Source organism: Dryobates pubescens, chromosome 4, assembly GCF_014839835.1.
Source record: "Dryobates pubescens isolate bDryPub1 chromosome 4, bDryPub1.pri, whole genome shotgun sequence".
Classification (NCBI taxonomy): Eukaryota; Metazoa; Chordata; class Aves; order Piciformes; family Picidae; genus Dryobates; species Dryobates pubescens.
The window spans coordinates 11,583,418-11,605,606 of NC_071615.1; the positions used below are offsets into that span (position 1 = coordinate 11,583,418).

Below are 22,189 nucleotides of genomic sequence, written 5' to 3' on the forward strand. Positions count from 1 at the left end.
CGGGGTGAGGGAGAATCGAGTTACTTCGTTGCTGGGTATCGCCGCAGCAGGCCCACCGCGCCAGGAGGAGAGGCTGGGTGTTTTCCGGGTGCAGTCCCGGGGGACTCTCTACGATCCCTTCCTCCCGGCTCCAGCGGTCGTTTCAGTGCGAGTTTGCCCGCACGGCTCCACTCCCGTTGGCCGCAGACCCGCCGAGGGTCGCAGACCCGCCGAGGGTCGCATCTCCCCGGCCGTTAAACCGGCTTGTCGGCCAGGCCGCTCGGGAGGGCTCCGTTCCGCGGGGCCGGCCGAGCTTTGCCGCCGCCTGCCCTGCCCGCTCCGAGCCGCCTGCAGCGGCGGCCGCCGGGGGCCAGGACGGGCAGTGACGCGCGCGGGTACGGCGGCCGGCAGGGCCCTGCTACGGCGGCCGGTAGGGGCCCGGCCGCGCGCTTCCGGGTTCTCTGCGCGGCCGCTGCCGCCGTGGCCGCTCTGCCCCTGCGGGTCGCGGGGCCGGGGCCGGGCGGCGATGGATTTCTCGCGGTTCCTGTCGGATGACTTCGAGGTGAAGAGCTGGGTGAACGCGGCCTTCCGCGCCGTGCAGCAGGAGGCCCCGGGCAAGGTGGACGCCCACGCCGCCACCCTGGTGATGAAGCTGCAGCTCTTCATCCAGGAGGTCAATAACGCCGTGGAGGGTAAGGCGGGCGGCGGGGCCGGGATCCCCGGGGGTGCCTCCCGGCTGAGCCGTGGACGTCTCAGGCAGGATCCGGTGTGTGGATTCCTCCAGTGCCTCCCTGCCGCTGTAGTGCAGTGCTGCTGGCGTGTCCTGACAGGTCTGTTCCGAGCGCCGGCAAACAGCTGCCCCGGCTCGGAGAGGTGTAGCTTGGGCTTGAGGAACAGCTTCTTCCACTTGAGGGCTGTCAAGCCCCGGCTCAGGTTTCTCAAGGCAGTGATGGAGTCCCCATCCCTGAGCAGTTTCAGTGCTGTGGAGATGTGCTGAGGGACGTGGTTCAGTGGTGACCTGGTAGTGCTGGGGTAAGGGCTGGACTCCAGGATCTTAAAGGGTTAGAACAGAATTAACCAGGTTGGAAAAGACCTTCGAGATGATCAAGTCCAACCTATCACCCAACACCATCTGATCAACTAAACCATGGCACTGAGTGCCTCATCCAGTCTCTCCCTGAACACCTCCAGGGATGGGGACTCCACCACCTCCCTGGGCAGCACATTCCCATGGCCAATCTCTCTTTCTATGAAGAACTTTCTCCTAACATCCAGCCTAAACCTCCCTTGGCACAGCTTGAGACTGTGTCCTCTTGTTCTGGTGCTGCTTGCCTGGGAGAAGAGACCAACCCCCACCTGGCTACAACCTCCCTCCAGGGAGTTGTGGAGAGCAAAAAGGTCTCCCCTGCGCCTCCTCTTCTCCAGGCTAAGCAACCCCAGCTCCCTCAGCCTCTCCTCACAGGGCTGTGCTCCAGGCCTCTCCCCAGCTTTGTTGCCCTTCTCTGGACACCTTCCAGCACCTCAACATCTTTCCTAAACTGAGGAGCCCAGAACTGGACACAGGACTCAAGGTGTGGCCTAACCAGTGCTGAGCACAGGGCACAATGACCTCGCTGCTCCTGCTGGCCACATTGTTCCTGATGCAGGCCAGGATGCCATTGGCCTTCTTGGCCACCTGGGCACACTGCTGGCTCATGTTCAGCCAGCTGTCAATCAGTACCCCCAGGTCCCTTTCTGTCTGGCTGCTCTCCAGCCACTCTGACCCCAGCCTGTAGCACTGCCTGGGTTTTTCCAGCCTGGAAGATAAAACACATACTTGAACTTTAAAAGTCTAACTGAAGTTTTGTTGCTTGGTGTTTTCTTGGTTGTTTTATTGGGGTGGGGTTAAATGTTGAATATTAATATATAAGGCTTTTGAACACCTCTGGCTTCCCTGTCAGGCTTCTCAGTCCCTTCTCACTGTTCCCCATGGTGTTCCCACAGAAACAAGCCATCAAGCTCTCCAGAACATGCCCAGAGTCCTTCGGGAAGTGGAGGTCTTGAAGCAGGAGGCAACGTTCCTGAAGGAGCAAATGATCCTGGTGAAAGAAGATATCCAGAAGTTTGAGCAAGACACAGCTCAGTCCATGCAGGTGGAACCTTGTTTTACTTTGGGTTCACCTGCAACTGGTGGCATTTTGGGTTGTAGGCCTGTTCATAGTGAGCAATCTGATGAACCCCAGGCAGCCAAAACCACTTCTTTTAACATTAAAACAGTAGGAAGTTGTGACACAGCCCAGGGCAATCTGCAGTTCCTTAGGGCAGCCCATCAGGATTGACTTCAGAGTTGCTGTCACCTGGCTGGGGACACTGATTTCTGCCTGTTGGTGGCTGGGGTGTGTGGCAAAGTGGATACTGAAAGTCCAAAGCCAGAATTCAAGCTGAGCTTTAGTTGTTCGCCTTTGGAAGTTGATTTAATGTCTCAGGCTCTCATCTCAAGCTGCCTCCTTCCTCTTTGTAACAGCCCTGATCTTTTCACCCACTTGCTAAAATCCCAGCCCCAAAATAGCTCTCATGTTCTAGGTCTCCACAGCAATCATCTTCTAGGCCAACCTGCAGCATGAGTTATGCTTTTGTTCTTCAGGTGCTGGTGGAGATTGACCGAGTGAAGTCCCGGATGCAGCTGGCCGCCGAGTCCCTTCAGGAGGCAGACAAATGGAGCACCCTAAGTGCAGACATTGAGGAGACCCTGAAGACACAGGTGGTTACCCTGTTCTTCTGGGGCTCTGGCCTTCAGCTTTCCAGGGAAACTGCATTTCAAAGTAGGCTTTGGAAGGGCCTCCTGTGAGATGGCATTATGAGATGCTGGAGCAGGTTACCCTGAGTGGTGGTGGCTGCCCCCTCCCTGGAGGTGTTCAAGGCCAGGTTGGATGAGGCCTTGAGCAAGCTGGGCTGCTGGGAGGTGTCCCTGCCTGGGGGAGGTGTTCCTGCCTATGTCAGGGCAGTTGGAACTGGATGATCTTTAAGGTCTCTTCCAACCCATTCTATGAATGTACCCAAAGGGGCTACAGGAGATTAGGAGGGGCTTTTGACAAGGGCTTGCAGTGACAGGAGGGGCAATGGCTTTGAGCTAGAAGAGGGGAGATTGAGGCTGGATATTAGGAAGAAATTCTTTCCATTTAGGGTGAGGAGACCCTGGGACAGCTTGCCCAGGGAGGTTGTCAGTGCCTCATCCCTGGAAGTGCTTAAGGCTAGGTTGGATGAGGCCTTGAGCAGCCTGGGCTGGTGGGAGGTGTCCCTGCCCATGGCAGGGGGTTGGAACTGGAGGAGCTTTGGGGTCCCTTCCAACCCATTCTGTGCATGGGGCAGGGCTGCTCTGTGAGGCAGTGTGGTGAGGGGGTGCTGTCTGTGGTGCAGGACGTGGCTGTGATCTCGGCCAAGCTGACCAGCATGCAGAGCAGCCTGGCCATGCTGGTGGACACCCCAGACTACTCTGAGAAGTGTGTGCACCTGGAGGCGCTGAAGAACCGGCTGGAGGCCATGGCCAGCCCGCAGATCGTGGCTGCTTTCAACTCCCAGGCTGTAGGTCAGTAGCTTTGGGTGAGCCTCTCACTTCACTGAGTTCAGATGCTTGGCAGGGAGAGGGCTGTGTGTCCTGTGCTCCTGCTGGTGCAGCCAGGTGCAGTGAGCTGTTGTGTGCTCTGCAGCTGCCTGCTGCACTCCAGTGCCTCTTTGACCTTCCTGCAGTTTGAGCCTGTGGCTGCTCTGGGTTTGTAGGCCATGCAGATGTGTGGAGTGGAGGAGCTGAGGCAGTGCTCCTGCTGTCATAGTTCAGCTGTGCCATGGATGCTCTCCAAGGGGGAAGTGCTGCTTCAGTAAGCAGAAGGCCTCTGGTTTTGCATTATCAGAGTGCTGCTGGGCATTTCTGTTTCTGCCTGGTTATAACCAAGATGGAGATTGGTTTGGAAAGGTTCTGACTCCTCACTGCCTGGTAAAAGCAGTTTCATAAACTCTCCTTTAGGAAAGTTGTCTCCTTGGGCTGTTCCTTGTGCTCCTCTTTCCCTTTCCTACTGTCACAGTACTTCTGAAAAACATTTGTTGTGGTTGTTGCCTCTCATCTGAGTCCACCTTGAGGTCCCAGTGAGGGGCTGGGGCTGCCCCTGCTGCCCACCAGCCTGCAGTTCTTGTCCATGAGGGCACAGTGCAGCAGAGACTGAGTAGCTGGAGGAAGCAGAGGAGAGAAGAGCTCTGTGCTGTGCTGCTAGTAGAGGTACTCCCTCCTCTGCACAGATCTCTCTCTTCTCTCTCCTGATGCTCTTCTGGCTTTTCTTCTTTGCACAGCTTCCTTGGCACTGCCCATCACCTTCACAGCAGGTCCCACACCTTGTTTTTTCTGCTGCCACAGTGCACTGCCCTTCACAGATAAGGCACAGGAGGATATTTTGGGACATTTGTTCTGCTTGGCCTGAGAGCACATTGAGTATTCCTTTGCTGTGTGAGCTTTCCACCAAATTAACCCCAGAGGTGCAGGAGGGCTGCTGGCAGCAAGGCTGCCCCTTTGCTGGGGCATTCAGAGTCATTTCTTTCCAGCACTGTTTGCATCTCTGTGAAAGTCTGGTCTGGGCACATGGAGACCTGGGCTTTTTTTCCCCACTGAAGTGAGTTGCTCTGCTTACTGTGAGGTTGTGTTTTGAGTCCAGCTGCTATAAATGTGATACAGGTCCATGGACATGTACCCAGAGAGGCTGTTGGGTGACTGCCACTGCTGGAGGGCACTTCAGGTTACCTGGTGTCCTAGTTTCTGGGTCCTGTTTGATAAACCCAAGTGTCATTACCAATGTCTCTAACCACAGGTGTATTTTGTGGACAGATCTGTAGTCCTCCCCTTGGAGTACAAACCAGACTCTTGAGGAGCCTGGCTTTCAGAGCTTTGTGTCAGAGGTGACTGCACCATTAGTCACCTCAAGTGGTGAAAGCCAGGCTGAGGACTTCATGGGGAGTGTTTTGTAGGTGGCAGCTTGTTTCTGGTGAACAATTCCTTCTAGGAAAGGGGTCAGAGTGGCTGGAGAGCAGCCAGACAGAAAGGGACCTGGGGGTACTGGTTGACAGTAGGCTGAACATGAGCCAGCAGTGTGCCCAGGTGGCCAAGAAGGCCAATGGCATCCTGGTCTGCATCAGGAACAGTGTGGCCAGCAGGAGCAGGGAGGTCATTGTGCCCTGTACTCAGCACTGGTTAGGCCACACCTTGAGTCCTGTGTCCAGTCCTGGGCCCCTCAGTTTAGGGAAGATGTTGAGGTGCTGGAAGGTGTCCAGAGAAGGGCAACAAAGCTGGGGAGAGGCCTGGAGCACAGCCCTGTGAGGAGAGGCTGAGGGAGCTGGGGTTGCTTAGCCTGCAGAAGAGGAGGCCTTATTGCTCTCTACAACTCCCTGGATGGAGGTTGTAGCCAGGTGGGGGTTGGTCTCTTCTCCCAGGCAAGCAGCACCAGAACAAGAGGACACAGTCTCAAGCTGTGCCAGGAGAGGTTTAGGCTGGAGGTGAGGAGAAAGGTCTTCTCAGAGGGAGTTGTTAGCCATGTGCTGCCCAGGGAGGTGGTGGAGTCCCCATCCCTGGAGGTCTTGAAGAGGGGATTGGATGTGGCACTTGGTGCCATGGTTTAGCAGTCATGAGGTGTTGGGTGACAGGTTGGACTTGATGATCTTTGAGGTCTTTTCCAACCTTATTGGTTCTGTGATTCTGAAATGCTCTGCTTTGTCTGTCTTGAGTGCTGCATTTGCTGGTTAAGAAGTTAAGTTTGGGGAGTTCAGTCCCTTCCTGTGCTGCTGTTGGCATCTGAGAGTGGCCTTTAGGTGGCTGTGCTTCTGTTTGAGCAGAGAAGCGAACAAGAAGTGACAGTGAGTCCTGTACAGGCCACTGTGCATTCTCCCAAGAGAAGAATTCTCCCCCTCAGGCTCAGTGCTCACCCTCAGCTTTTAGTCTCTTAACTGCCTCTTATCTCCTTCTGTTTAGACCAGGCAAAAACCTTTGTTAAAGTCTTCACCGAAATCGATCGGATGCCCCAGCTGCTTGCTTACTACTACAAGTGTCACAAGGTCAGTACCGTGGGAACGCCGGGGTGTGGGGAATTCAGGCTGGAATCCTTGCTTGGCCTGGGCTGCAGAGGGAGCTGCTGCATCGTGTTTTACCTTCCCTCCTGGGAGGAGCGTGGGACCTCTTCTCCTCCGGGTTTCGTTCTCTGTCTTCTCTCTCTGGCTCAGAGCAGCCTTGGCGACTCCCAGGGAGTGATTCCCGGTTCAGGGCTTTGTGTCCCTCCTGCAGCAGACACAGGAGAGTTGAGTTCAGTTTCTCTGTGCCTTCTGCTGTTGCTTTGCTTTTCTTGGATGTGGCTGTGTCAGCAATAACTTGATTGCTGCAGCTTGCCAGCTCCTGCCTTCTGTAAACTCTTTTTCAGGTGAGATTAAAAGTTGGAATTCCAGACAGTTCTGGAGCCATAACCTGATCCTCACATTTCTCTCATGACTGTGACTTTTGAGGATTAAGTTCAAGGCTGGGGCTTGCCAAGTATTTCAGCTATGATGTGGAGGTATCAGTTACAGTCTCATTTTATGAGTAAAATACCAATGTTAATTAAATCTTTGAGTTGAGTCAGAAGCCTCCAGCTTCCTGCTGCAAGCCCTTTCCTTCTGTGCTGCTGAATGACAGCAGAATGCTGTGCTGAGAAGTGGGCAAGGAGCAAGGGTGGGCAGCGTGTTTTGGCATGGGGAGCCCCTGGTTTGGCAGGGCAGGAGCCAGCTCTGTGTGCTGCCTGTTCTCCTCTCAGGTTGGCTCTTTTCACCCCTGCAGGTGCAGCTGGTGGCAGTGTGGCAGGAGCTGTGCCAGAGTGACTTGAGCCTCCATCACCAGCTGACTGAGCTGTATGACACCCTCCTTGGCAGCTGGCACTCACAGCTGCAGTGGGCATCACAGGTGCAGTGACTGTTGGGTACTGGTGCAGGGGTGGGAGACACTGAGCAGACCTTCCTGATTGCCACAGAGCTCAGAGCAGCTTATCAGTGCCCACTCTTTGTGCCTTGGCAGGGCCTTGCAGCCTGCTTTGTCTCGTGTCCAGCTCCCCCAGACAAGGTTTCATTTCTGCTGCTCTACCACCAGCAAGGTTGCTGTGTTATTGACATCAAAGCTGCTCTATCACTTTCATCTCTATCTTAAGTTCAATGTAATTTGTTGGTGTTGCAAATGTTGCAAGACATTTGAAATGCCTGAGCTGCTTTATCACTTGGCCTGGAGGAAACCCTCAAGGTCATCTTGGACTGATCCATGTCACTCCCTGTAAGATATCTGAGGGCTTCTGCTGTCACCCCCTGCAGTCTGTGTGCTTGTCTGTCCTGCCAAGAATAGCACAGGACCCAAACCAGTTACTGTCCTGTAGTGCAATGAAGAAAGCAGTTCATAGTCTTCAGCCTGTAGGAGGTTTTCATCCATGAAGGGTAAGAGATTCTTATCTCCATAGGCAGCCTGGTGCAGGCAGCAGGGCTGTGCTGCAGAGGAGCTGAGGGGCTTCCTTGCAATGTGTTTTGTCTGCCCAGTGACAGGATGTGAATGACAGGGCAGGTGGCAGTTTACAGTTCAACAGAGATTCTCTGGGCTGGGGATTGTGGGAGCCAAGTGGCACATGGGGCAAAGTTGGTGGCACTCAGTGCTGCTTCTGCTCTCTGAAGAATTCCTGGGCCTTTCCCACCATGATTCCAGCTGGCAAAGCAAATGGGTGAGAAGAGCTGGCAAAAAACCCAAACGAGCCACAGCAGAAGGCTGTAACACAGTTGGTGCTGGTGGAGTTGTGTGGTGCCTGTAGATGAAAGGCTCCCAGCTGGCTGCAGTCCCTCTGGCCTCCCCAGTGCTGCCCCCCTGCTCACCTGAGCAGTCAGTTGGCTCAGGCTGCAGCAGCAAGTCCCTACAGAAGAGCCTCTTTGTGTTTTACCAGTGGAGGTGTCTTTTCCAACACTCCTGTGTAACCTGAGTGCCCTGCTTTCAGAGCTTCCCACACCACTGCAGTGCCTGCCTTCTGCTGAGTTCAGCTTTGCCCCTGTTCTCTGTCTTCTGGTTCTTTGGCTGCTGTATTCAGAGCAGTGAGTTGGTGCTGACCTGAGCAGGCTCTCCTGTCTGCTAGGTCAGTCAGGTCTTACCAGACCTCTTTAGGGGTTTGGGTTTTTTTAACCCCCTGTGAGGTTCTTCAGATTTGGTTTTGTTCCTTTGTGGTTGGGAGCTCATGTCCTCTGAGGACTCTGTGATCTGCTGGTGCACAAAATGTCCCCACCTTGGTTTGCACATCACTGGCTCTCACCCCTGGGTAGTTACAGATTCTTTAGTAGAAAGAAGCACAAACCCAGCACAGTTTTCCCTGCTGCCCATGAAAAAAGTCCAGGTCAGACTGCTGCTGCTGCTTCCTCTCCCAACTCTTGCCTCCCTGTCTCTCTGCTGACCCCTGCAAACCTGTCTGTCTCTTGGTCTGAGTAGCCCAGGTCTCTGTGGCAAGGTGATAAGGGAGGCTGCAGTGGCCACGACTGCCCCAGGAAGGGTGATGCTTGTGCAGGCTGCTTCTGCCAGCAGGGCAGGAGCCGAAGGGTGAAGAAGGTGTCAGCCCCTGGGCAGGCAGAAGGACAGACAGATGTGGTGCTGAGGGACATGGTTTAGCAGCAGACTTGGCTGAGCTAGAGAATGGTTTAAAGGCCTGGGCTTCCAGGAGCTGCTCAGGGTGGAGTGGGACAGGCTCTCCCTGTCTTTAGGCGGGGAGGTGTGGTTTGGCCGCGGTGGAGCTCTCTGGAAGCTGTCTGCTGCCTGGGCTAGGAGCCTTTCTGCTCCCACAGGTTTTCAAGAACCCCCATGAAATCGTGACTGTGCTGCTGATCCAAACTCTGGGAGCGTTGGTGCCTTCCATCCCTGTCTGCCTCAGCACTGCCCTGGAGAGAACAGGCCAAGAAACCAAGCTGAGCAAGCTGCTGGAGCTCTACGGCGCCACCGCCCACTTCGCCAGAGGGCTGGAAGTAGCCATGCTGCCAAACCTGAGTAAGGCTCTGCCCTGCAGCTTGTCATTCTGTCCTCTCAGCTCCTCTGCAGAGCTCCACTGGGGGCTTTTGTTCAGCTGTAGGTGGCAAGAGGGATTCTCCCCTCTGCCAGGGATTTTGTTCAGCTGTTGGTGGCAAGAGGGATTCTCTCCTGAGCAGCGAGGTGGCATCTGCACCTCTGTGTATCTCACACTGCAGGTACACCGCACTGGAGGAGCTGGCTGGAGCCCTTCTGAGCACACTTGCTGTCAAGGGTAAATAGTATCTAGCACTCTGCCTTTTACAGGCACTGCTATTTCTTCTAACAGATGAGGACATGGCTCTGGGGAAGCTACCTGCAAAACCCCTTGTGAGGGATCACAAAGCATGAAAGTTGAGGAGTTTCCTGGAATCAAGTCACACCTTGCTGAACAAGAGGAAACCTGCCTGAGAGCTGCAGCCCTGGGATGCTGACAGCTCCTTTTGTAGCTGCTCTTTGTGGCTTTTTGTTTGAGCCAAGTGAGAATTCAGGGCCAGGGATTCCTTTTCAACCCTTGGTAGTTCAGTCCCTAGCAGCATCCTTGGTGTTGGCCTCGAGATGTAACCTGTGCTTTCCTTACCCTGCAATGTTTGTGTTCTCATTTTGGTCATGGCTTGGTGAATAATTCCCACAAACCACAAAGCAGGGAGGTGCTGTGTTTACACAGCTTTCTGCCTGACTTGAGCTGTTGGCTATTTATAGCCCTTTATTAATCTGGCAAGGCCCCCTTCAAAGGCCAGGGCACGAGAAAATCCTAAATGAACTCTAATGGAGCATTCCTAATGCTCTTTCCTGCCTTTGGTTCCTCATAACATTGTCTGGAGCTATTGAAATCCAGATTTTTCTTTGGTCATGGAAATGATGATTTCTGGGCAGTCTCTGAGTGTCTCTGTGTCTTGCTTTCTTTGGTGCTGTGACAGCAGCCTCCTGCCAGCCATTCCCTGGCCCTGGCTTAGCTGCATTTGTGGTTTGTAATAGACATAACTGAAGAGGGCTTGGGAAAACCCTGTCTGAGTGTAGAAGAGCTGCTGAACTGTCAGCTGAGTGTGTTAAAACCCAAGCCAACCAAAAACCTGATTTCCCTCTTTTGTGCTGGGGAAGATGTTTGGGAAGAGAAATGTCTCAAGAATGGGAAGGCCAAGTGAGTCAGCAGAGCAGAGACAAACCAGTTCCTATGTGTGTGGATGTGAGGGGAGGATTCAGTTGTGATTCATAAGCATAATTGAGGCTGGAAGGGACCTCAGGAGATGGTCCAGTCCAACCTCCTGCTCCAAGCAAGGTCTGCTGTGAGGTCAGACCACCTTACTTAGGGTGCTGTCCAGTCTGACTTTGAAAATGCCCAGGCATGGAGCTAGCACAGGCTGTGAACAACCTGCTCCATGGCCTGGCTGTCCTTGGGCTGTAAAGGTTTCTTCTTACAGCCAGGACTGAAAGGCATCATGGTATGCTGCTAGTCTGGGTTTGGCAAAGCTTCATGATAACAGCTGCTGGTGGCCAGTTCTGATTTGAGGAATTCAGACCTGCTCTGGGTTTGGGTTTGCAGCTCCTTGCTCAGCACCGTGGCACTGAAAGGCTAACCTCATGGTCCACATTCAGCCCTGCCTGCTGAAGCCCAGGAGGCAGCAGTGCTGAGTGAATTGAGTTGGGGTCAGGTGTTTAAAGCACAGCCCAGGCTTTGTGATAAATGAGAACTGTCCCTGTTGAAGCTGTGGCAGTGAAGTACTTCACCTCTCCAGTGGATCCAGTGGACTTGCCTTCTGCTGGAGGTTGGAATGTTGCACAGCTGTTTGTCAGCCAGGCTGTTTTGGAGCAGTGAGTGATGATTTTCTTGAGGCACTTGTGGAGGTAGAACACCTTGGGTTTAGGAAGCAGGTGGAGATAATAACCTTGGTGTTGAAAAACATCTCTTGAGTTGAGCCTGAGAGCTGCTGGGCCACCTTCCAAGCCTGTGTGGGAAACCTGCTCTAACTGAGCAACAACTGCTTGGAGCAAGGGTTGGAGCAGCAGCTCATCTGTTTGTAAACTAAACATCTGATTCCTTGTAGAGGAGCAGAACCTGGTGAAAGTGACAGAACTGGTGGATGCAGTCTATGGTCCATACAAGCCCTACCAGCTGGAGTATGGAGACCTGGAAGAAGAGAATCTCCTCATCCAGATCAGTGCAGTGCCCTTGGTAATGTCCCACTCATTGTTCAGCCACCCAGGGAGAGGCTGGGAGCTTCTCCTAAGCACGGTGGTCTTTGTCCTGGTGGTTGCTCTCTTTCCTCCCCCAGGCTTTGGCACTGTGTCTTCTCTGCAGAGAATTCTGTGCTGTCTGTAATTTTGTATAAAAGAAATCATTGCAGCAGCCCCATCAGGTTGGAGGTACCCTCCTTCTTCTCCCAGTGACCCACACTCTGTGGATCTGCTGGAGCATTTACCAAAAAATATGACTGGCACAGGATCCTGGAATGGGTTGGGTTGGAAGGGACATTAAGGATCATCCAGTGCCAACCCCTTGTCCTGGGAAAAGACAGCTCCAACTAGACCAGGTTGCTCAAGGCCTCATCCAACCTGACCTTGAACAACTTCTCTGGGCAACCTGTTGCAGTGCCTCACCACCCTCATGGGGAAGAATTTCCCCCCTAATGTCCTCTCTCAGTCCAGCTTCTCCCAGTTTGAAGCCATCACCCCTGGTCCTGTCACTCCATGCCTTTGTACAAAGTCCCTCTCCAGCTCTCCCTTCAAATCATGGAAGACTGCTCTAAGGTCTCCCTGAAAAGCCTGCTTCAGGTTCAGTAGAATTTATCAGGAACAGGATCTGGGGAGGAGAGCCCTTTCTGTAGGCTCTGGTGCTGGCAGCACCCTTACAGCCCTGGTAAACAGAGGCTTTGGCAGCCTGGCTTTGGGTAACAGCCACCTTGCAGGAGGGTGGAAGCTTTGTTCTCGCTTGAGTGTTTCACAAGATCGGAGGATACTGAGAGAAGGATGTGTTACACAAGATGTCTTTTCTCCCTGGAAGTGGAGTCAGACTGAACTTTGCCATTGTTGTTGTTATTTAGGAGCATGGGGAAGTGCTTGACTGTGTCCAGGAACTGAGCCACTCAGTCAGCAAGCTCTTCAGCCTGGCCTCCGGAGCCATCGACAACTGCGTCCAGCTGACCGACGGCCTGGGAGCCTGTGGGCTCCTCAAGGCCCTGAAGGCTCTGTTCACAAAGTAAGGTGCTTGTAGTGACTCTGCTGCCTTATCCTAAGGGAGTGACAAGGCAGTCTGTGGGCAGGGTGACTTTGTGCATGAAAAACTGAGGGCAGAAAGCGTCTGTGAGCAGCTGTGACCCACCGATGGCCCTCCTGCTGCTTCATCCAGGCAGGGACTGTTTGCTAGGGGAAGGTGGAAGCTCTGATGGCTACATTGAAGACTTTTCTCAGCTGTTTACTACTTGGGCTGAGTGTTCATTTTTAGTAAGCACTTCTGGAGATGAAAACACTTTTCCACAGCAGGATAAGACAAAGACAAATCAGGCTGATGGAAGTAGATCCCAGTAGGGAGACGCTGGGACAAGCGACCTCGCCTTCAGAGTTTACCTGGAAGTGCCAGATGCTCCAGGGAGTGGGGTTCACTCTAAGTTCTTGTCTTAAATCCTGACTGCCAGCCTGCTCAGGTGGCATTCCAGTACTGGCTGCCTCCTTGCTCTTTCCTGATACCGAAAGAGCTGCTCACAGGTTATAAATCAAGCTGCTCCCGCAGTGCCCTGTGGGAAGGGGGAAATGGGAAGCTGACTGCTTTGAGCTCACAGCTTTATAGGCAATTACAGCCTGACTGCCTCCAGCTTATGGGCATTATCTGGAGGGGAAAAAAGGGGGGGGAGGCTGTAGAAAACAAAATGTTCTCCTTTTTATCCATGTTCTCATCTGGGGAGTAGCTGGGAAAACAAATTCATAAGATTATTGTTACTGTGTTCCTGGAGTAAGGGCCAGGTGATGGAGTAGCAGTGACCCCATAAACCTTCTTCTGGGCTTTCTTAGGGGATTTGATTTAGTGTAGTGGTTAACAGCAATACCTTACTCATAACTTCTCTTGGGAGTGGAGAGCTCCTTGTTAACTCCTGTGCAGCAAAGTGAAGTGCACACACTATCTGCTGCTCTGGAGTGTCTCTGTGTCTCAGCTGTGGCTGAGCAGTTCTGCACATCCCTGCATCTGGACTGGGACAGGAGGGTCTCTTGTAAACCCTTTCCCCTTTCATGTTTCTGGTTCTTGTTTGTTCCCTGGTGGAGACCAAATGAGCAAGCTGCAGGAGTGCTGCTCTCCAGCCTGCTCTCTGATGCTGGTGCTTGTCTCTTCTCCCCTCCTCCTGGCAGGTACACGTCTGACTTCACGAACACCTTGCAGTCTATCCGGAAGAAATGCAGACTGGATGATGTCCTCTCAGAGTCCCTTTTCCAGGAGGACTGGACTGCATTCCAAAACTCTGTCAGGTGAAGGGGATTCTTTTTTTTCACCTGGCCCAGAACTGATTTTTGTGTCCAAGAGGAAAGGGAATGACTTGGGGGGTCACTTGACACGCAGTTCTTGGTGCAGAATGCGGGGCTGCGCTCACTTGGCTGCGGTGCTGCTGGGAACGTTGCTGGTGGTGCCTGGCTTTCAGGTTGCTGCTGTGAGGTTTCCCACTCTGTCTGGAGCAAGGCTGCCTGTTACTGTCACCTGAAACAGCAGCAGCTCTCAGACTTTTTCCCAGTGACACTGAGCTGGCCTTAGCCAGGATGGCAAGAAGCAGCCTGTGGATGAGGCTGGTGGGCAAAACAGTTCAGTTATCAGAAGGGCACAGTGTTAGCTCCTGGCAGAAGTGTCCCCCGTGGGCTGTGGTTTGGTTGTGGCAGTCTGTGATGACTTGACACGTGTCTGAGATGGGGTGGGGGTGGGGTCTGGTGTTACCTGCCTCCAATCTCACGACATGTTGTTGTTTTGTTCTTTCCCAGGATAATTACTACTTGTGGTGAGCTCCTTCGTCAGTGTGGAGACTTTGAGCAGCAGCTGGCCAACAGGTAAGCACCACTGCCCTTAATTCATGAGCTGTCAGTACCAAGCTGAAGGAAAACAAACCCTGAGGTACTTTGGTTGCGTAGAGCATGGAAGGAACACAGAGTCACTGCCCCTCCTCACCTTCTGAAACGTCAGAGACAGGTCACAAACCGTCCCACTCCGTCGGGTGCCCCCCGACAGTCGCAGGGATCCTTTTCCTTGGGCACTCAGCTGGCCGTGGACCGCACTGCCAGGCTGGGGGCAGGCAGGCACTTCCCACCAGATCCTCACCCCCTCTGTGGCACAGGACATGAAACATTTGCTGCAGTGACTCTAGGTGTGCCTACACTGATCGATTCCTTGTAACCTGAGGAGGGCTGAGCACAGGCAGCAGGCAGCTCTTTTGTTGCTTGTCAGTGGAGCGCTGCTCAGCCTCCTCTGCCCTGGAAAGCTTTGGTGGGACTTGAGAGGCTGCAGTGCACCCGAGGCTGGGCTGGTGCTGTGTTTGCTGCATGTGCTGAGAGCATGATCCTCTCTTCTTCAGCTCAGCATTTGTGCAGTTAGGAGCTGCACAGTAAATGTGAGAGCTGGCTGTGGGCAGTGCCTGCCCCCAGTGAATAATCCCTCCCTTGAAGTGGCACAAAGTGATTTCTGTGTACTTCTTTGCAGGATTTTATCCACTGCTGGGAAGTATCTCTCAGACTCCTACAGCCCTTGCAGCTTTTCTGGCTTCCAGGATGCCAGCTCTGCAGAAAAGAAGAGCTCAGTGAGGAATCCCTGGCAGGAATACAATTACCTTTTGAAGGAGAGCCCCTCTGAGTACGCCAGCCTCATGGAGACACTTTACAGTCTGAAGGTAGCTCTGGTGCCTGGAAGAGCAGGATGCTGTCACAGGATGCTGCTGGGCCCACATTTGGTAGCTGAGACTTAGATTTCCCTGGCAGCTGATGATGTTTTCATCCCAAGCTGCAGCCCTTTGATGGGCAGTGTTCCAGGTCTTCCACAGAGACACTGACTAATCCACAGAGAGATGAAATTTCCAGACCCAGGGGATCTGGACTCCTTCCATCTCTCCCCAGGTCTTGGCTGTGTTTTGTGAACAGGTTCTTATCAGTTCAGGTGAGGGACATTTTGTCACAGTACACACTGGGAGGGTTGTGGTGAAGCTGACTCAAATTCTGGAGCCCACACAGTGTCTCCTCTTCACTCTGCTGCCATACCCATTCCAAAGTGTCCTGCAGGGCCATCCATGCATGCATCTGTGAGCAGGGTAGAATGGCTCCAGTTACCTTCTTGGGCATCTAAATTCTGTTTGCCATTGCTGGTCACATGCAGTGGTGGAGTCAAGGTTGTGAGTTCTGAACATGAGCCAGCAGTGTGCCCAGGTGGCCAAGAAGGCCAATGGCATCCTGGCCTGTATCAGGAGCAGTGTGGTCAGCAGGAGCAGGGAGGTCATTCTGCCCCTGTGCTCAGCACTGGTGAGGCCACACCTTGAATCCTGTGTCCAGTTCTGGGCCCCTCAGCCTAGGAAAGATGTTGAGGTGCTGGAAGGTGTCCAGAGAAGGGCAACAAAGCTGGGGAGGGGTCTGGAGCACAGCCCTGTGAGGAGAGGCTGAGGGAGCTGGGGTTGCTTAGCCTGGAGAAGAGGAGGCTCAGGGGAGACCTTACTGCTGTCTACAACTCCCTGGAGGGAGGTTATAGCCAGGTGGGGGTTGGTCTCTTCTCCCAGGCAACCAGCACCAGAACAAGAGGACACAGTCTCAAACTGTGCCAGGGGAGGTTTAGGCTGGATGTTAGAAGAAATTCTTCATAGAAAGAGGGATTGGACATTGAAATGTGCTGCCCAGGGAGGTGGTGGAGTCCCCATCCCTGGAGGTGTTGAGGAAGAGACTGGATGGGCTGTTTGGTGCCATGGTTTAGTTGATCAGATGGTGTTGGGTGACAGGTTGGACACAATAATCTTGAAGGTCTCTTCCAACCTGGTCTGGTCTATTCCTATTCCTATTCTATTCTATTCTATTCTATTCTATTCTATTCTATTCTATTCTATTCTATTCTATTCTTTCCTATTTCTATTCCTATTCCTATTCCTATTCCTATTCTATTCTATTCTATTCTATTCTATTCTATTCTATTCTATTCTATTCTATTCTATTCCTATTCTATTCTATCTGATGTCTTCAGAACATTTTCATTTCTTTTTCCCTTCCCTGCAGCTTCTGCAGCTCTGTCATCAGTGTTAAATGTTTGACTCTAAGCTTTTGCTAAACAGTCAGGTTCCCCTGGTCCCCTTCTTACCTTCATTCCACACAGGAGTCACTTAGCTGTGTCCCTTCAGCACCAGGCATCTTCCCTGTAGGTTCCTCAGTGCCCAGCCTGTACTGGTGCCTGGTATGGCTGGAATGTGCTTCTGATTCTTTCTCCCCTGTTTTGGGGAGCAGTGTGCAGCTTCCACCTTCAGCAGCTGGTTGGAATGGAGCATCCTACAGGACAGGAGCTGTGCCACTGCAGAGGAAAGCTCTGTCCTGCTAGGATGGGGTAATAGAGACCTGGCTAAGGGTGAGAACAGAGCTCCTCTGTGGTCACTTTCATGGCCTCTGTGTAAACATGAGAAGAGCAGATTTAGGTTGGATATTAGGAACAAGTTCAAGGTTGGATATTAGGAACAAGTTCTTTACTGTGGGGGGGTGGGTCACTGGAACAGGCTGACCAGGGAGGTGGCTGAGGCCCCATCCCTGGAGATCTTCAAGGTGAGGCTCAACAGGGCTCTGGGCAACCTGATCTAGTTGAGGATGTCCCTGCTGACTGTGAGGAGGTTGGACTAGATGACCTTTGGAGGTCCCTTCCAGCCTGGACTGTTCTGTGATGCTATGTCTCTGTGTGGTAGGACAAAGGCACAAGCAACCAGAACCTGCTGGCCTCTGCCCGCGCCGCCCTCAGCCGCCTCAACCAGCTGGCTCACCACCTGGCCTTCGACTCCGTGTTCCTTCGCATCAAGCAGCAGCTCCTGCTGGTTCCAAAGATGGAGGTGAGTACTGGGGCCATCAGCTGAGCTGAGCTGGCAGGATTCACCCCTGCCATCCCTCAGGGTGGAGTACAGCTCCTGTTCCTTTCAGAATGCTTCCCTCTGGCACCATGAGCGGCGCTCGGTGAAGGTTCATCCACAGCTGTGCTTGCAGGCTCTGGTGGCTGGTGCAGAGGTCACTTGCCCTGCCTGTGAGCATGTGTTTCCACAGGGAGCTGTGTGGAGGGGCTGTGGATGGTTGGAGCTGGGGGTGGGCAAGGGAAGCAATTTACTCCCCGCCTATGTTCCGCCCTCTAGAAGTGCTTGAGCAGTCCCGGTTAGTATTGCTGGATGCTCCTTACTCACATGCCAGTAGACCCAAGCTCCACAAAGTCATAGATTCATAGAATCAATACAGTTGGAAAAGACCTCAGAGATCATCAAGTCCAACCTCTCACCCATCACCTCAGGACTACCTAAACCATGGCACCAAGTGCCACGTCCAGTCCCCTCTTGAACACCTCCAGGGATGGTGACTCCACCACCTCCCTGGGCAGCACATTCCAATGGCCAACAACTCTCTCTGGGAAGAACTTTCTCCTCACCTCCAGCCTAAACTTCCCCTGGCACAGCTTGAGACTGTGTCCTCTTGTTCTGGTGCTGCTTGCCTGGGAGAAGAGACCAGCTCCCTCCTGGCTACAACCTCCCTTCAGGTAGTTGTAGAGAGCAATAAGGTCTCCCTCTCCTCTCTCATTCTTCACTTTTTCCCTCCCAGGGTTGGAATTCTGGTGGCCTTGGTGAGACCCTGACAGATGACCTGCCAAACTTCAGCCTGACTCCTCTGGAATACATCAGCAATGTAAGAGCACACAGGGGTGGTCACTGGGAGCCCAGTGCCTGGGGAGTCCCTTGGGTGCTTCCTCGGTGTTGTGTGAAATCCTAGCATTTGTTACAGTTGTGGGGTGGTGGTGGTGGTGCAGCCCTCATCAGCTGGGTCCTGCCATTCTCTGTAGCTTCTGTGAAATGCCTGTCACGTTGGGGAGCAGCAGAAGGCCGTGGGGAGGAGGAGGAGGAGGAGAGGCGCGGTGCGTGCGGTGTGACCCTGGGGTGGGCAGCGCCAGCTCCCCGCTGCAGCGCTGAGCGCTGAGCGTGGCTTCATTACACAGCTGATGGAGCAGAGGAGGTCCTGATGTGTGCTGCAGTGATTTAATCAAGCTATGAAATGTAAAAAGCCTTGAGCTCTTGCCCCTCTAATCCCCACGTGACTGTGGTGGTGTCTCTTTCTGAAGGAGTAACAATGAAACCTTTCTGGCAGTGGAGGAGGAGAGGGAGCCCTTCATTCCTCCTGCCTACACATTCCTCCCATTCTCCTGCTTGGTGTTGCAGGCTGCTGCCAGATTTGCAGTTCAGATATTCCATGTCAGCTGCTATTATCATTGCCATCCAAAGCATACACTGATAAGCAAACTTTTTGTGTTCTTTGCATCATACAGGGAATGGATTTATTCAACCAAAAGCTTCTGATACTTTGCTGTCCTCTGCCTTATGGCTTACCAAGCTTTTTTAAAGAGAGAGGAATGCATAGCAATAGGTAGAGAGTCAGTTTGTGGGACAGTTTCATTGTGGGTAGTTTGGATTCAGCTATCTGAGAGGCTTCCATGAGGTTTAGAAAGCTCATGGGCAGTGTGTGAGGCAAAACTTCAGGGGAGGGTTGCTGCTGACTAACACCATTCACTGAGGGGGATGTGGGTGGTTGGTAAGAGACTCAATCTGCTCACCTGCCCCCTTTCACTTCAAGTTAAAGCTGAGATGTTTGACTGAGGCTGTGAGGGATCAAAGGACATTTCTCCTGTCCAAGGCAAAGAGGAACTTCAGGAAGTCTCTGATACAAAGCATTTGCTTGCTGACATCTTTTCAGTTCCACCCTTTCTCTGCTGTGAGTGATCCCTGGGCTGGGGCTGAGGCAAGGCTTTCTCCTGGGTGGAGCTTGGAAAGCTGCTGATGTGGCCTGAGTGCAGGGTGGGTGATGAGAGCTGAGGAGAGGCTGTTGATGCTTCGTGGGCAGGTAGAGTGTTCTGAACTGTGCCTGACCCTAGGAAGAGCTGTGGCAGCAGATAATCCTTTATCAACAGTGCAGTGTTTGTTGTGTCCTGGAGTCCTGCAGCTCAGGCTCCCTATCCTTCTGCAACCCACTGCTGTATTGTCACTTGTTTGTGGGTTCCTTCTTCAGCTCTTCTGGGGGCTTCAGAAAACAAATTGCCAGGACCACCTCAGAGATCAAATCTTTGCTTGGAGCAGCAGCTCTCTGGACAGGTCTTTGTTGGCATGGTTGTTGCTGTAACTGGCTCTCTGACCCGGTGAAAAATGATCTTTTGTAGAGAGTGTAAAGGTGAGGAAAAGCCAGTTTGGTTCTGAGCAAATGCCAAGCTCATCCTTCTGCTTTCAGGAGTGGATTACTGCAGGTGACCCCTTTTCTCTAGCAGCACTTGCTTCACATTTGTTCAGTGACTCAGCTCTCTGCTTTCATTCTAGATTGGGCAATACATTATGTCGCTTCCTCTCCACCTTGAGCCGTTTGTCACTCAGGAAGATTCTGCTTTGGAGCTGGCATTACATGCTGGAAAACTGCCTTACCCCCCAGAGCAAGGTAGGCTGACACCAAAGGCTTGGGAGAGCCTGGGGAAAGCTTTCTGGCACTGCCTGGGTGTGATGTGGTATGGTGGCAGGGCTGTTGGAAAGCCATTTCCTGTGGTGTGGTCCTGGTGGTTCTTGCAGGGGTCTCTTGGTGGTACTCAGCAGGAGCCCCTGCATAGTGAGTAAAGCACTCTCAGTTTTGTTCTAACCAGAAGTGTTAGCTTGGTCCATGTAAGTTCAGTGTCCTTAAAACTGATTTGGATGCAGGATCTGGAGTAGGAATATTCCAGATTTGGAGCAGTATTTAATACCCTTGGTGCAGGGAGTGCACAGGAGGGCCTGGGGTCAGTGCCCAAGCTCTGGAGGGGGCCACTGAACCACCTAGCCTGAAAGACTTCACAGGTTAGCTCCTGTGGCTTCTGCTCCTCACCAGCCTGCCAGAGCAGCTGGGAGTGCCTGGAAGCTTGCTGAGCAGGGAGCCCTGCTGCAGGTTTGCCCTCCTGCCAGCTAACCAGAGTTCTGTGCCCAGGGGATGAGTTACCAGAGCTGGACAACATGGCTGACTACTGGCTGGGCTCCATCGCCAGGGCGACGATGCAGACGTACTGTGAGGTCATCCTGCAGATCCCAGAGCTGACTGCACACTCCACAAAGCAGCTGGCCACTGACATTGGTAAGCTGGCTGCAGCCCTGGGCCTGCTGCTGCACTGTCCTACAGCACATTTAGGGACACTGCAGCCTGGGTTCCTCTTGGTCTGGGACCCAGCCTGCTGGAGTGGCTCACAGCTTCTCTTCTGCAAAGTGTTCTGTCACAATGCCCCTTGGAGGGTGACTCTGGTTGGTGCTCCTGCTTCTTCACTGCCTCGTGGCTCTGGCTGTGGAAGGCAAAGTCCTGGGCTGAGGATTTCCCCTCAAGCCAGTCTTAGCAAGAGATGCCTGCAGAATCTTTCCAGCTGTGGCACTGCTGCCAGCGTGTGCCACACAGGGGCTGCACGGCAGATGCCAGGCTCTGGGGAAGTGCTCTGGTGGATTCCAAAGGATCAGCTTCCCCTGTGGTTAACTTCCCACCCTGCTGGTGACTTGGAGCTGCTGGTGACCAAGTTACTGTCACACAGAGGAATTCTCAGCAGCGAAGTGGGAGGTGGTTGGCACACGTTGTTCAGCTCTGCCTTCTGCCACAGCACCCAGAGTGGCTGAAGGAGGGCTGATGGAAGGTGTTGGGGAAGGTGTCCCTGCAGGCTGTGGATGGGAGATGGTGAAGGTGGCACCTCGAGGTCACTGCAGCTTTTGTAGCTGCCAGTTAGTCCTTTTCCTGCTGTAGATCATGGGTGCTGATGTCCTTGTGGCCAAGCTCAGGAACAAGGACACAGACAAATCTCAGCTCTCTTGAAAGCCTCAAGTGGTGGTGACCTCAGGCTGGACCTTTGGGTTTGGCACTGCTGGGAACCAAACCAGTGGGTTAAGGGCTGGTGCCTGCATTCTCCCTGCCATCCTCAATTCCCCAGCTGACTCTGGGTCAGGGAGCTGGAACTGCCTCCTGCCTTCTCCTCTGCAGGACTTCCCAGCTTCGCTGCATGCTCTTTGCCTTTGGAAGCATGATTGTGATCTTGTGTCTGTGACCAACTGCCCTGAGGGGGTCCTGTGCAGCCACTGAAACGTGGCAGAACCTGTCCCAGTCCTCTGAACAAAGCAGTTGTCTGAGCACCATGGTGTACAGCAAGCCAAAAATCCACCCCTGAGAACCATGAAGGTTGGAAAAAGTCTCTCAGATCAAGTCCAACCTTCTCCCCTGCATTTCTGTGACCACTAGACCATGTCTCCAAGTGCCATGTCCACACATTTCCTCAACACCTCCAGGGATGGTGACTCCCCCACCTCCCTGGGCAGCCTGTTCCAATGCCTGACCACTCCAAGAAGTTGTTCCTCCCAGCCCCCAAGCGCTGTGCTGTGTGCCGTGGTTTGCAGCTGGCAGAGGCAGGGTCCAGCAGCGCCGAGGAGCGCAGGGTGCCTGTGAGCTGCTCAGAGCTGTGTTTGTCCTTGGCCTTGCAGATTATCTCATAAACGTGATGGATGCCCTGGGCCTTCAGCCTTCAAGAGCCCTGCAGCACATCGTGGCCCTGCTGAAGGCAAAGCCAGAGGAGTACCGGCAGGCCGCCAAGAGCCTGCCCCGGCGCACAGCCAGCAGCATCGCCGCCATGCGAGGCCTGGAGTGGTAGCTGGGCTGGCCCTGCTGCTGAGCACCTCGAGGGATGGACTGTTGGGGCTGGTTTTCCCTCCCTGTGAGCTCTGCCAGGACAGTGACAATATCTGTGGGGACTGGGGGAATTTCTTTCTGAATCACTTTTAATAAATGCCTTTGTCTAGGACGAGCTTGTTCCACTTGCTGTGTTTAGGAATGAGGATAAAGAGCAGATCAGAGGGCTGGAGAGCCTCTGCTGTGGGGACAGACTGGGAGAGTTGGAGCTCTTCAGCCTGGAGAAGAGAAGTCTCCAGGAAGACCTTAGAGCAGCCTTCCAGT

General features: G+C 53.4%; 1 protein-coding gene across 1 annotated transcript; it reads left to right on the forward strand.

Annotated features, from left to right (window-relative positions):
* Positions 1–430: 430 nt before the first annotated feature.
* Positions 431–22,030, forward strand: COG7 (component of oligomeric golgi complex 7). Its single transcript, XM_009907921.2, has 17 exons — positions 431–671; positions 1,963–2,111; positions 2,603–2,719; positions 3,376–3,544; positions 5,966–6,048; positions 6,800–6,922; positions 8,818–9,016; positions 11,080–11,207; positions 12,076–12,230; positions 13,373–13,489; positions 13,991–14,056; positions 14,703–14,889; positions 16,921–17,061; positions 17,813–17,896; positions 19,570–19,684; positions 20,201–20,344; positions 21,721–22,030. Exons 1-17 carry the CDS (start codon positions 506–508, stop codon positions 21,885–21,887), a joined length of 2,310 nt encoding a protein of 769 aa, XP_009906223.2. The 5' UTR covers positions 431–505; the 3' UTR covers positions 21,888–22,030.
* Positions 22,031–22,189: the final 159 nt, after the last annotated feature.